This window comes from Perognathus longimembris, chromosome 15 (genome assembly GCF_023159225.1).
Source record: "Perognathus longimembris pacificus isolate PPM17 chromosome 15, ASM2315922v1, whole genome shotgun sequence".
Lineage (NCBI taxonomy): Eukaryota > Metazoa > Chordata > Mammalia > Rodentia > Heteromyidae > Perognathus > Perognathus longimembris.
Genome location: NC_063175.1, coordinates 4,269,824 through 4,285,353, shown reverse-complemented (window position 1 = coordinate 4,285,353; position 15,530 = coordinate 4,269,824). Strand labels below are relative to the sequence as shown.

Below are 15,530 nucleotides of genomic sequence, written 5' to 3'. Positions count from 1 at the left end.
GAAGTACGGGATTTGGTACATATTAAAAAGGTTTGGAAATGCTATTTTCAGATTAGTTACTTTCAGTGGAGCTGTGGCTCAAGCTGTAGGGCAGATGAGTTACTTTCCTAGCTGGCACCAGTGTTTCATGCCTGTGATCCTAGCAACTCAGGGGCTGAGATCTGACAATCATCATTCAAAGCCAGCTCAGTAGAAAAGTCTGTGAGACTCTTATATCAAGTTAACAAGCCAAAAGCCAAAAGTGGATGTGTGGTTCAAGGAGTAGAGTGACAACCTTGAATGAAAAAGCTGGATAAGAGTTTGAGACCTTGAGTTCAAACCTCAATTGTGGACACAAAACAAATAAATAAAACCATTTGCCTTCCCTACTTGTTTGTTTTTTGTTTTTTTTTGTTTGTTTTTTTGGCCAGTCCTGGGGCCTGGACTCAGGGCCTGAGCACTGTCCCTGGCTTCATTTTTGCTCAAGGTTAGCACTCTGCCACTTGAGCCACAGCGCCGCTTCTGGCCATTTTCTGTCTATGTGGTGCTGGGGAATCGAACCCAGGGCCTCATGTATCCGAGGCAGGCACTCTTGCCACTAGGCCATATCCCCAGCCCTTCCCTACTTGTTTTTTAAAAGATACCTGAAAAATGCATAAGAAATAAATAGACACAAAAATGTATGTATCACTCAACTAGAGAAACAAAAACACTAAGTACAATGGATTATATATGTACTTTCCCCAGTTCAATATTCCTTCCTTTCCTCCCCAAAATAATAGCTATCATGACTAGATACTCAAAATACCTTTGCATTCAATCTTGGAATTATTGAAAGGTTGAAAAAAATAATATTCTATCCTTTACTGAGCAATAGTTAATTTGCAGCCATGTTAGTTTAATGTTTTAAATGTAAATGGAACTCCAAGTTATACATTACTTTCAAAATATTGACATTTATTGGATTATATGCAAGGCTTTCAAGCTAAATCATAATAATAATTCTGCATTGCAAAATAAGGCATAGCATATAGTAAACATAAAAGTAATAATAACAGTATTGCAAAATGGAGAACTGTGTGTTCTTTCAGCTCTGTGTGCTGAAGTTGAAGAATTCATATGATGAAAGAACACGTTGACTTGTCGACTTTTGAACAACTAGTTCAAAAGATAACTTTTTGTGGGCTGACACCTGGGCTTGAACTCAGGGCCTGGGTGCTGTCCCTAAACTCTTTTGCTCGAGGCTAGTACTCTACCACTTGAGCCACAGCCCCACTTTTGGCTTTTTGTGGTTAAATGGTAAGAGTCTCACGGATATTCCTGCCCTGTCTGGCTTTGAATGGTAGTTCTCAGATCTCACCTTCCTGACTAGCTAGAATTATAGGTGTAAGCCACCAGCACCCTGCTAAAGATATTCTTTTAAGTTTTGAAAGGGAAAAAAGAACCATATATTCATCAGAGAAGGGAGGAGAATATGAACCCCCTCCTGAGACCCAGGTTCTAGTTTTATTCTTGCTTCTAGAAAATTGAGGGAATCTGCCATCCTGTGAAAGTTCCTCTTAGGAAATGGGCTTAGTTAGCCCCAGTTGATTCCCATGAACTAATTTCATTTACAATTTAGAAATGAGTTTGTTCCTAGAATTAAACCTGGAGAAAGACAGGAAGTTTTTGTTGTTGTTTTTCAGTAATATTTCCTTAATTACTTACTAATAAAGAAGCTGTCTTTATAAATGTGTTTCAATCGGCACGATGAGATTTAATTAGAATACAAAGTACTGTTATACAAGGGTTTGAGTAGAAATAAGGACCTACCATTAACTAATAACATGACCCAGAGCTTTCCCTTCCATCCTTGGAGCCTCCTTTATCTGTTAGAAAGTGAGACACTTGTTCTAGAAAACTATAAACTTTGTTCACATTTTTAAACAACTAAGTTGTGTGTGTGTGTGTGTGTGTGTGTCAGAATACTAATTAGAACACTTTTCCAGAGGTGGAAGGCCTGAGACTCAGTTCAGAAATGCTCACTACTTACTAAAAGCAGTTGCTTTTCACGTGCTATCTAATCTGCTCTTTAAAACTCTGGAGGTATTTCACAGTTGAAAAACCTTCGATTTAGCAAATTAGGTTAAGTAAGCTGCCCAAGGACACACAGCTGGGAAGTGGCAGCAAGGTGGCTCCAAACTGGTTCATTTGCCTTGGAAGGCTGAATTCTTTCCATTAAATCTGCCCAATCTATAATCTCTTCACACACAACAAAGCAGAGGAGGAAGCAGCATATTCTGTACCAAGAACTATCTATCATCCCAGTTTGTGCTCAAAACAACTTTGTGAAGTTATCACTATTTAGTTTTATAGACAAAACCAAGACACAAAGTGATTAAAATTTCCTGCCTGGTAATGCATAAAGAATAAGTAGATCCATTAACAACTGACTCGAAATCTGTCTAATTCTGTAATATGCTTAATATATAGGAATAAATACATCTTTTTTAATGCAGTAAATGCACATGTGCTTTTGGCCTGAACTGTGTGCATGCCATTAGTAGGACCTAGATATGAAATCACCCTAGTAATGGAATAACTGATCATGTCCCTCATCTGATTTATGACTAAACAAAGATTAAATTCATATTCCTCAATAATAGAATCAAAATACTAGCAAATTCCAGAGCCTGATTTTGTAGAATTACCCATTAGAATTCATTTAATGTATATAATTGTCAAGACTGTGTTAAAAAAAAAAGTGAGTGGTTTATAGGTATCTACCCTGTGCCTGGTGTTGACTTAGAAATCAAATACTATAGCTTGCAAGCATTATACCTGTCAGTCAACACAGTCAATTAATGATATGTGCTCACTTACAAGCTGTTTCAGTAAATTGTTTTTAAAAGACTCCCTTTCCCCCCAATATTGTTATTTTTAAATGTCAAGAATCAGATGTCTGCTGTTCAGCACTATTGTACTGCTGCCAGTGACTGTCTGTATTAGGGCTGGGAGCAGCAGCATGGATTTGAAGACATTAAAACTGTTTAATTCTCAGTTGAGATGTGGTTGGCTTTTATACATTTGGAATAAAGCATTTATGGCACATCTCAGGGTAAGTGCTAATAGTTCAGTAAATAAAATAGGCTGCAGGAGAAGGGTGTTGTTTTGTTTTTGCTTTTAAGAAGCAGAATTCTTGGTTCTGTTTATGCCTCTTTATATAAACGTTGTGTATTGAGTGAGTGGCATACAAAGCCATTCAGGAGAGCGAGATTTTAGATTTCCAACTGTTAACCTCGAAGAAAAAAATTCACTTCAAATCGTGTATTTTGCATTCATCCAGCAGCAGATACAGGAAAAGGGAAACCAAACGCTCTCCGGGAGAAGTAGAGAGAGACACACGCAGAGAGAGGAAGCGAGAGAGAGAGAGCAAGACAGGGACAGAAAAAGATAGCACTCTCAGATATGAAATTTTAGGACAGCAAAATGATCGACCTTTTTAAGGCTGAGTGGGTTTCTTCAGTTTGCGTTCAGGTTTCAAGAAATGGAAGGACTGACCAGGTTTGGGTATAACTCTTTTATTATTACTTTGTATTTGATAAGTATGTGTATGGTTGGCTTGTGTTGTCCGGTGGGTTGTGTTTTTCAAGGAAGAGGGTGAGAAAGGTATTTTTATTGTTTATTATTTTGCTATTTTCTTTCTTGTCTAAATATGCCTAATGAGACTGAAAGAGCTGATAAGCCAATGTATGTACAGATCATACGAAAACAGGTGGGAGCGTCAGGTACCTATAAATCTCTGTCTCCACAAAGGCTCCATAAAATCAATTGGCATGCTCCAGGGTGCTATTAAATGTTGGAGGACATTATATAGCTAATGATTGATATGTGAGCAATCATTTTCCTGCACAAGCATCCTGAGTACTTACTGATCCTTTGAGTTTGGGGGAATTTTTTTATTGCTTTTTTAAATTTTATCTGCTGCTTAAATAAAAATCCAAAGAAGACCATTAAAGAAGTATTTGTAGCAAATATGTGTACAGGATTGCTTTTGAGGGTTTTTTTTTTCTTTTTTAAATGCAAGTGGTTATTTCTCAAATCTGTTTCAAGATTATTTCCTTCGCTTCCTAGTAGGAGTTTTGTTTCTCTGGCTGAGTTTTTGCTTTCTCTGGTCTTAAAATAACTAAAATTATATTAATTATATTTAAACAACTTGACATGAAATTTATGAAAATGTTAATTCTGTTTATGACTTTTGTTATTATAATATTTCCTTGCTGCCTTTCTCTAAATCCTTATGAAGTACATTGAGGGTTTTATTTTTTAATTGATATTGCTTTAATAATTGAACAAATGGATGCCAAAGTCTTGATTATATTTTTTATTTCGCTAGCATAGTCTTATTTTTTACTGGTCCTAGTGGAGAGATACCTTCATCGACAGAAAAATTTGATTACTCCTGCCTGATGCTAACTTTGAATGTGCACTTGGTGATAAGCTACAGACTCATCTAATTCTATCTCTTCGTCTTATTTTTTCCAAATCCCTGTAATTCTTACTGTTGCCTATATCCAATTAATGGATGGGGGGTGGAGGGGAGAGTTGGGAAAACACTATGATACAGCTGAAGTCCAAAGCCTCAGCAGTGGTAAAGTGAAGCCCCAAAATAATATCAAAGCCCCCTTGGAAGTTGTTAAAGAAACTTTTTGTTCAGCAGCTGAAGTCATTTTCAATAGCACCAAAAACACTTGGTTGGCACAGCTGGAGGTTTCTGCATGAAAAAGACACTTGCTAATTCAGGATGTAACAATGGTTAGCAAAAGGTAAAAGAAAGAGCTTTGAATCTTTTAGTGGCTAATAGACTTTACTTCCTCTTTCTTTATTCTCCTTAGAAAAGAGTGTACTACTATACCTTGACAGTAAGTCAGGACTATTGATGCTTCTGTTCTGTAAATTCATGCATAATTTCTATTTGAGATAATGGGTTGACCAGACCCAAAAGTGATTTCTGAAGAGTAGGACACATTGGGCTCTTGTTTCAGGTTCGTCATTTCCTCAAGTAAGGCCAGTTTATATGTATAAATATATATACGTGTATATATGATATTTGATATATTATAGCAATATTTGATATAATATAATGCCAATATATACATATGTGTGGATATATATATATCAATATTTACATATATTTGCCAAGCTTTGATTTGTAATTAGATTGTTTTTCACCGTTTGGGATTTAGGTTCAAAGCCAACAATCTCTTAGCATTTGTTGTGAGTGTAAGTTCAATGGAATAAATCTTTCACTTAATTAAGCTTCATATTAGTGTTCTCTTTTTGGGAGAAAATTTGTTGCTAGGGTTTATGATCTTAAAGTTCAATCACATAAAACTACCATCTGTATAGGTTTAAAATTCTGAAATCTAAAATTTCATTTGGTCCAAACTATAGTACCTCATAACAGTCAGACATTTTCTGTCATTTTCCAGGAAAGATTGGTAGAGTTAAAAAAAAAATTTTTTTAAATCTGTCTTTTCAGGTAAAACTGGGTTACTATTAATAAAATCCATGAAGAGTTATGTCATCTCACTATGATTTGTATTACTCATCTGGAAATTGGAACCCATACTTTTCCCTTACTTCACTTCTATGGCTCATTTATTTGCTTTTCAAAGTACATCTTTTCTGATCCCCACCTCTCACCCTGCTGGTAGCTTAGTAACTGCCATTTGAAAGACATCATAGCACAGACAGGATTTTTTTTAACCTGATTTTAGTAAATGCATATTTAAGTGCCTAAATTCTTAGCCTGAAACCACGGTAGGGAGGTACATTAATTTTTTTCAATGAATGCTATTTGCTTGGAATAATTTCCAAGCCAAGTGATTCTCCAACAGAGTGATCTCAGCTCATATAACAAAAAGGTAATATTATAAAGAATTATTAAGTTGTCATTACTCAATCAACAGAAGTAATGATGGGAATGTAGTGTAGGGAAAGACATATCATCTACTCCTTCTTTGACCTTGACAGTTTATTATTTCCACTATTTTAATTCCTCTTTATCTTTGAGAACACTCACATAATCAGAGCAAGACCTCTCTCCTCCCTCAAATGTGAGAAAATACAAGACTATCATGAAACACTACTTTTTTGTTGCTAATGTTTCTGCCACATTTCCTGTGTTGTTTCAGCTTTTAGCACAGAGACTTATAGGTACATTTGCAAATGGAGTTTTCTAGATAAGTTGGTATTTCATTTCATATATATTAGGTCACTGCTCTGTGTCAGTTGGAATTCCGACCCATTGTTCTCACAGAATTAGGAAAATTCCCATGGAAATCAGGCTAGTAACATGGAAAGAAATTGTCTGTGAAGCAGGGCAGTGTGGTTTGGAGTTCCAGTGTGCTGCAGGCCTGTGCCCAGGCCTGTGTGTGCACAGGTTACACCTGCATGGGTGTGCCTGCATCAGGCTTCTAATATACCTGTTTATACCTTTGCTGTCTTTGATCTCTGATGGGTGAAATCAAATCCATTCTAAATGTACCAGGCCACAAAAACCATGAAAAATGAATAACTTAGAAGTGGTGAAACAGATTTTTCTCAAGGCCTCCCAAAGTACATTAGCTTGCCTTTCCCGTGATTACATTGAACTTTATCTTGGATCATTAGTAGACTGACAAGGATGTCTTGCCTCCTTGGTGTGAGGAAAACAGAGATTTTTAGGGCCTGTCATACAATGAGACATCCAACAACCATGAAAGAAAATGCCTTCTGCTCCCTCTCCTCTTTCAACTACACTTGATATTCACAGGATTGTCTATTTCCAGACTTAACCCTCTATGACTCTAAAATCTTAAGGTGTATAATTAAAGGCAAGGTTTTTTCTTTTTGTTCCAAAATGACATTGTGAGAATAATAGAACCTTCTCACTGGAAGGCTGCCTTGTGCATTTTCCCATTCATATGGTCTCCCCTCAGTGTGGGTACCATGTCTTTCTACTGACTTACATTTCAGTTAATAATCATTGTATACTTTTGAAATAATTTTGTTCAATCTCTTCTTCTTAAAATAAGAAAATTAAACTCCAAGGAAACACCTTGCCTTGATCAGTCATCCTAGTAAAGACCAAAATAAGTAGACTCACTGCCCAGCTACCAGTGCTGTTCTATCCCTGCTATCACACCCAGCCTGCAAAAACAGAAGGCTCTTCACAAAGATGAGCTTACCATTCATCTACGTTCTCGGGAGCAGTGGGTCTGAGGCATGCATGGGCAAAAAGAAAAACAAACTAAGTGATGTGAGTTAGGTTGAAAGCATGCTAATGGCTACAAAGACTTGTAATAGATGAAAACATCTGTTGACTAAATATTACCCATAATTTGTAATTCTGTAGTCACAAAAATCATGATGGTATTTTTTTAACCTGGAAGCAAGAGAGAAAGTGAGGGAAGGAGAAAGAGAGAAGAAAGGAAGGAATGAAGGGTTGTATTTCATCTATTACAGAAAAGTCATTCCTGTATCCTATTTTTTAATGAGTAAATTATGTTCCAGAAGAGGATATACAGAACTGAATAGGCCTACATTTACAGTCCTAGATCTGAATTTTGAAGATAACATACTTCTCTCCAACATCGTCTACTCTCTTAGCAGGGTCTCTTCTCACTTTCCTCAGATAAAAATTTGCATAGCTGGGCTGGGGATATAGCCTAGTGGCAAGAGTGCCTGCCTCGGATACACGAGGCCCTAGGTTCGATTCCCCAGCACCACATATACAGAAAACGGCCAGAAGCGGCGCTGTGGCTCAAGTGGCAGAGTGCTAGCCTTGAGCAGGAAGAAGCCAGGGACAGTGCTCAGGCCCTGAGTCCAAGGCCCAGGACTGGCCAAAAAAAAAAAAAAAAATTTGCATAGCTATAACTATTTTTTCAAAGGGACATATGTGTGTATAGATGGTATGACATACATCTGCAACATATACAAATATAAACATTAATATGGAGAAGAAACATACTGGGACAAGGAAATCAAATATATTACATTGAGGCAACTCCCAAGACTCGGAATAAGTACATAGGAATACCAAAGGCTACAGGCTGATTTCTTTGTCATTGCATTCCAAATTAAAATCTGAGTGGCTGAGTGAAACATCTATCTCTAAAGCTGAAAATGAAAGGTGACAAAATGTCCTCTATATGGGTGCATATGAGTATGACATGCACCTATACAAAATCCTATGTCTGGTCACTTATCATTCATTATTATCTGTCACAGCCTATTTAGAATAAAGTTTCCTTAATTTTACATGCATACAAACCAGCTTGATAGTTTCTATAAAGGGAAAGTTCTACATTAACCCAAGAGGTTCTAATTCCATACATCTGGGGTGATTCTAGTGGAAATTAGTACCAGAACCACATATGTAACCAAGCCAGTTGTAGAGAACCATGAGCTCATTTTACTGTAGGGGGCAGTAGAGTCTATCTGATGGGAACGTGGTCTTCCGTTGACCTTCCCCACACTTTCCTGTATCTCTGGCTTCCTACACAACTTGGAACTCCCTCTTTTCCATGCGTAGTTTCTATGTCTGTAAAATGGGCATGACGATATGACTGTATTTGCTTCAGATGTTAGGGGAAAGAGATTGCTTTCGAATTTGAGAAGGAACTTTAAAATACAGTTTGAAAATGCAATTACTGAGTTTTCTCTTCCTCATGTGATCCATATACTATGCTACTTTTTCCTTTGGATTTTGTTTGATCTAATTTTTGTAATAGCAGAGTTAGGCTGAGTATATCTGAGCCTAAGGGAAAGGAAGTGTCTCTCCGTGTAGGGTGACAGCAGATCCGGATCAGGATATAAGAGGGCTGCTTTTTCACCCACACACAGAAATTCTTTTGTTTACAGGTGAAAGGACCACAAAGGGTCAGGTTTTTGGACAATCCCTCCCAGCTCACTAAGGTTTCACAGACTTCTGTAAAAACACAATCCTCCTAGCCTCTTTGAGCTTTAGTTTGATCTCCCAATCCTTGCTTTTGTTTTTATCCCTAAAGTCCCACTCCATGCTGCCTTATTCCAGGTAGCTTTGATAAATCAGAAGGACAAATTTCCTCAACAGCAACAGCTGTGGGCCTTGTCTGTGAGTTTGATTTCCCCTCTTGGCTCAACTGGACTCCCTGAGGAGTATTTTCCTTTATGGCAATTGGATAAATATGAGCTCCAATAGCATGAATGCAAGATGAGGGTGGGCCCTGAACCATCTCGCTCTTTGTTGCTCCAGCCCAAAGCCCCTCACTCAGTCCTTTCCATTTGCTGAAGCCAGTGGCACCATTGGTGAAGGCTATGGAAATTCAAATGAGCCAATGAACACTGCAGAGCAATCCCTTTCAGGACCTCTTTCTCCTGGCTCTCTCCATCAACCATCTGGCTTTTGGTTGTCTTAAGACTTTTCTATTAAAAATTTGAAGAAAAAAAAAAAAAGACTTTTCTATTTCACCTGCATCCCACTGCCAGCAAAATAAAGAAAAATAAATAAATAAAAATGAAAATTGGCAGGGAGAATGAGCTACATTTCATACAATTGTGCATTTCAAAAAAAACTTGAGCAAATGATCTTGCCATTTTTTGTTATAAAAATGGAAATGGATGATGGTAAAGATTCATTGTAGGCCCAGGAGGATCCTGTTAGATCACCAGGACCTGCAGTTCACACTTAGAGAGAGACCACATGTTCGCACACTTGTTCTAGGATCTGGCTTGGCAACTCCTTCAGCAGGAAATGGGTGTGGAGAGGAGAATTCCTACAGGGTTAGTTCCCCCTTTAAAGTGTCCACAAGGATGCCAGCTACTTGGAATCCTTGAAGCAGTTGGTGTTGGGTTTTTTTCTCTGTGTCTCTCTCTCCCCTCCTCAACTAGAAGAAGTTTAGCTAGTTTCTCTAACTCAGAGTGTCAGGGAAAGGAACTGTCATTTGTTTGCAAATGAAACCTGAGCTTTCTGCAAATGACTCCCATGCAGGAATCGTCCCCCGTCACACTCCTCCAGAACTCCGTTGTTTTTAGATCGTTTCCTGTTCTCCCACCTCTTGGAACTATTCCATGGCATGCTGAGCAGACATTTTTAGTCAAAAAATGCCTATAAATAGTTGGTTTTCCTGCTTGCTGCCTTCTCTCTAAGGCTTTCACAAAGGAGGTGAAACAAATCTACCAGAAACAAGAGCTCTCTGTGAGGGGTGCGTAAGATGTGGTTTACGAAAAATCAGATCCATAGGCCGAAAATTGTTGTGTAGGTCGCTTTGCCATATTTGACTTATGCAATCACTGCACGAAAAAAAGAGACTTTTTATTTCATGCCAGATGATCTCATGAACTAAACTATCAAAAATGTCTCAAATGAACTTTCATACTTCCAAAATAAGTACTTTGACTTTCATATTACTTTTTTTTAAATCCTGATGCCAATTAGTATTTGAATAATAATTGTAAAGATGATTACTATTAGATTCTATTTGTAAATCTTGATAGCCAATTCTTGTAGCTACCCTAAGGGCAGCTTGAAATTAGTCTCCTACTTCTCTTTCCATTCTACTCTTGATCACAGAGATCACTTAATCAGTTGATTGATCACTGGCCTGCCTTTCTCTAGTCTCTCATCATCATCGTCTTTCACCAAACCTCCAAAATTTGGGATTCAGAAACCTGGAACACTGTACCAATGTAAGACAATACCTTCCTATTTCACTTCCCTGACCTTAGTAAAACAAACCTGAGAAACTGCCCCATCTCCTGTACCATCTTAGCAAAAACAGAGCAAATGTTTTGAAATGTTTTCCCCTTCACTGTGCCCAGCTTCTTGCTTAGTATCCCTTATAGTATACTCTTATATAATATATAATATAATATATAATATATAATATAATATAATATATAATATAATATACTCTTAGTATCCCTTATAATATACTTGCATAATAACTCTGGCAGGCTAATCCAAGCCATTCATTTACAGATGAGGAAACTGAGGTCTGGGAGATGAACGGTCACTCCTGCAGCTTGTCCATCATGGAGTGCTGTTAGCATTCCTTCCACCACACAGCAAGAGGAGACGAGTTTCCATAGTGCTCTGTATTCTCGCCCCAGCCATTGCTTATTCCACTCTCATCCCTGAGTTGAATTTGGCGGTCGCTTGTGCCCCTCTAGGACTGAACTTCTAGAGTGTATTTTGGTATGCCTTTCTTTATAAGCTCCCAGAGAACACACAATGTCAAATGAAATGAGTATGTAGAAGAGCTCAAAACATCACCAATCCCTGTGTTTTTTACATAGTTTTTACCCATCCAGTTATTTGGGGTTTGGTGGGGTTTTTTGTTTTGTTTTGTTTTTTGCTGATCCTGGGACTTGAATTCAGGGCCTGGGTGCTGTCCCTCTTTGTGCTCAAGGCTAGCACTCTACCACATTAGCCATAGTGCCACTTGTGGCTTTTTCTGAGTACTTTATCAAAGATAAAATAAAGTCTCATGGATTTTCTTGCTCAAGCTGGCTTCAAACTAGGATCATCAGATCTCAGCCTCCTGAGTAGTTAGGATTACGGGAATGAGCCACCAGTGCCCAGTGAGTTATTTGTTTAAAGAAAGGAAAAAGTGTCAAACAATCTAAAACCAAGCTACTGACATTGATGTAAGAGTTGGAGGCTTCAAATCAAATCTCCCCTCTCCATCACACTTCCCTTTTTGTCCCCATTATAAAATCTAAACTATTTAAGAAAGAGTTTACCCCGCCATGGAGGAGATGGCTTGAGGTCAGCCCAAGCAAAAGTTAGTGAGACTATGTCTCAAATACAATGTGAGTGTGATAGTATCTGCCTATAATGCCAGTTATTTGAGAGATGAAGACAGGAGAAACAAGACTCCAGGCCAATCTGAGCAAAAGTCAAGCCTCTACTTGAAAAACAGACTAAATTTTTTATTTTCTCTATTGATGTAATGAATATCATTGGTATTTTGATAGGTTTTCTTGATTCTTTTTGGTAGTTCACGGTTCACAAAGAGAAATATGACTGCTTTTTGGATGTTGATTTTGTATCCTGAAACTTTCCTGAATTTATTTATTAAATCCTAATACTTTTTTTTGGGGGGGTGGTGTTTTGTTCGTGATGTTCTTAGGGCCTTCTATGTGGAAGTGTACATTCTCTGCAAAGAAAAACAACTTAAGTTCTTCCTTCCCAGGCTAGATGTCTTTATTTCTTTCTCTTGTCTAATTGTTCCAAACAATTAGTTCGGAACAATTAGTTTCATATTGAGTAGAAATGTGAAAAGTAAGCATTCTGTCTTATTCTAGGACTTAGAGAAAAATTTAAATGTTTCAGTATAATAATGGCTATGCTTTGTCATACAGTCTATTTCATGAATATGAGTTCCTCCTCTACCTCCTTTATTGAGAGTTTTTATTATGAAGAGGTGTTGAATTTTGCCCTATGCAAAATTCTCTGCATCTGATGAAATAATGGTGTGGTACCTACTCGTCCTTCCTTTTGCAGGTGAATAGATCACATTCGTGGATTTGCATATGCCCAGTAATCCTTGTGTGCCTGCAATGAACCCAACTTGTCATGCTGGACATTCCTAGGCTGGTGAACTTAGTTTGTTCCAATGTCGTTGGAGTTTTTTTTTTCATCTTTGTTCCTCAGAGGTATTAGCTGGAAGTTTTCTTTATTTATTGTGTCCTTTGTTTGCCTTTGATATCAGGATGATATGAGTTTGAAAGTTTCTTTTTTTTTTTTTTTTTTTTTTGCCAGTCCTGGGCCTTGGACTCAGGGCCTGAGCACTGGCCCCTGTTTTTTTTTTTTTTGCTCAAGGCTAGCACTCTGCCACTTGAGTCACAGCGCCACTTCTGGCCATTTTTCTGTATATGTGGTGCTGGGGAATCGAACCGAGGGCTTCATGTATACAAGGCAAGCGCTCTTGCCACTAGGCCATATCCCCAGCCCCGAGTTTGAAAGTTTCTCCTTCAACTTTTTTGGAATAGTTGGGGGTCAGTTTTTCTGTATATATAGGATAGAATTCAGCAGTAAAGACTTCAGGGCGTGGCCTTTTTGTTGATTGGAGAATTTTTTGCTAATTACATTTACTTGTTATGTCTCTGTTCTGATTTCCTGTTTCTATATAACTCAGTTGTAGTAGGTTGCACTAGTCCAGGAAATTTGTCCCTTTGTCCTACATTATCCAATTTTTTCACATCTCATTCGTTATAAAAGTCTCTTAGGATGCTTTATGCTTCTATAGTGTCTGTCTTTTTCATCTCTTCTTTTATTTATTTGAATGATTTCTCTTTTTCCAGACAAGGGTTTTCCAATTTCTTGTGTGTGTGTGTTTTTTTTTTTTAAAGAAAAACAGCCAAGTGCTGGTGGTTCATAGCTATAGTACTAGCTACACAGGAGGCCTAGCTTGAGAATCAGTGTAAAGCCCCCCAGACAGAAAACATCTGAGAGACTCTTATTTCAAAAAGAAAAACAATAGCATCATGTTTTTGATCTTGTACGTTGTTCTTCTAGCTTTCATTTCATATTCCTATTTTGTTATCTATCCTTCCCTTCCTTCCTTTCCTTTGTTTTGAATTGAATTTTTTATATTCTTCTAGTTTCTTGAGATGAATCTGTAGTTTAGTTATTGGAAGTCTTTCCTCTTTTTCAAATGTATTTATTGTTATAAACTTTGTTTTTTGAACTGTTTGGCCTGTGACCCATAAGTTTGGGGTTGTTATGTTTCTATTTTTATTTATTTAGAGAAAAAGTATTTTTTTCTTTTTTTGTTGATCTATTGGTTATTCGGGAGCATATTTTATAAAGTTTTCAAAGTATCTCCTGTTATTGATTTCTAGTTTAAACCACTCTGAACAAAAAAGATATTTGGCATGACTTTACTCTCTTAAATTTTAAGAGTTAAGAGTCACATTACAGCCTAACCTATGACCTGTTCTGGAGAATGTCCATGGGTAATTGAGAGTATATATTCCAAAATTATTGGATGTAGTATTCCAGAAATATTAGGCCTGTTAGAACATAGTTGGTATCTCCTGCTTCTCAGTTAACTTTCTGTCTGGCTGATCTTTCCACTGCTAAAGATGAGATGTTCAAGTCCCTTGCTATCATTACATTCACTTTTGTTCTCTCTCTCTCCCTCTCTCTTTTTATTTCTCCCTCTTTTGTTTCCCCTTCCCTTCCCTCTTTTCCTCTCTCTCCATTTATTATTTGTTTTATATATTTAGGTGCTCTAGTGCATGCATATTTATTGTTTTGTCCTATTGCTGAATCACCTCATCAACATATAATGTCCTTTGTTTCCTTTCACAGAGTTGTATTTAAAGTGTGTCTAAGATAATTAGTGCTACTCTCTTTTGACTTTCATTTATATAATACATGTGTTTAACCCATTCACTTTCAGTCTAACTGTGTCCTCACTTGTGAAACAGGTCTTTATAGCTAGCACATAATTAAGTCTTGTTATTTTTATCCACTCATCATTTTATATCTGTGCATGCATGTGTGTGTGTCTGCACATATGCCAGTCCTGAGACTTGAACTCAGAGCTTTTTTGTTTAAAGCTAGAACTCTACCACTTGAGCCACAGCTCTACTTTTGGCTTTTATGGTGGAGATCAGAACCTCACAGTTTCCTGCCCAGACTGAATTTGAACTGCAAACTTCAGATCTCAGTATTCTGAGTAGCTCATTCTATGTGTTGTTGTCCTGGTGTTTGAACTCAAGGCCACTGCTGATTTATAAGTATCTCTCTTATTTTTTTATTTCCTAATGGGGTATTTTTATCAGAATTTATTTAAAACGAGAAGAAAAGATAAAATATGAAAGTGGCATAAGAGTTTGTTAGTGAAATGAACTTTTTTTTCTGGTCTTCACACTTGAACTCAGGGCCTGGACACTACCCCTGAACCTCCTTGTGCCCAAGGCTAGTGGTCTACCACTTGATCCACAGGGCTACTTCTGGCTTATTCTGAATAGTTTATTGTGGATAAGTCTCGTGGAATTTCCTGCCTGGGATGGCTTTGAACAGCAATCCTCAGATCTCAGCCTCCTGATTAGCTAGGGTTACCAACTTGAGCCACCAGCAGCCAGCTGGGTTTTTATAGATTGGGTATTAAATTAAATCTAGTTGGGAAAGTGGCCATGTTTGAAAACAAGGGATATATGGGATTCATTTACAAAATCAGATATATAAAATGTTAAGTTGCAATAAAATTTTTATTTCATTTAAGTAGAAAATTATGTTGCAAACTATAAAAGACCATTGCCCAAGGCTCTTATTGCTTCTTTGTTTGTCTCAAAAAGAAGTAATAGTATTGATCCAATAAAACTGCTCACTTGATTATAGTTACAATATTATTAATAAACTAAGTTTCTTTCTTCCAGATAAGCCCTTTCTATACATGTAATACAGTATGCTAGGTTTATTTGGGTAATATTTGCTTCTGAAAGAGTTATTTTAAGCCAACTATGGTGTTTCAAGCTTGTTGGTCTCAGCTACTGAGAAGTCCGAGACACAAGAATCTCAAGTTCAAGGCCAG

The 15,530-nt window shown here is 37.4% G+C and overlaps 1 protein-coding gene across 2 annotated transcripts in view; it reads left to right on the top strand.

The window, feature by feature from the left end:
- The window catches only part of Dlgap1 (DLG associated protein 1), a 439,271-nt gene that overhangs the window by 126,888 nt on the left and 296,853 nt on the right, over positions 1 to 15,530 (top strand). Inside the window, exon 1 of one of the 2 annotated variants that reach the window (XM_048363239.1) lies at positions 3,368 to 3,522. The exons of the other annotated variant lie outside the window; for it this stretch is intronic. Coding sequence (XP_048219196.1) covers positions 3,448 to 3,522 — 75 coding nt within the window. The 5' untranslated portion in view covers positions 3,368 to 3,447. Of the gene's footprint in view, positions 1 to 3,367; positions 3,523 to 15,530 lie in introns of those variants that run through there. 2 annotated transcript variants of the gene reach the window in all.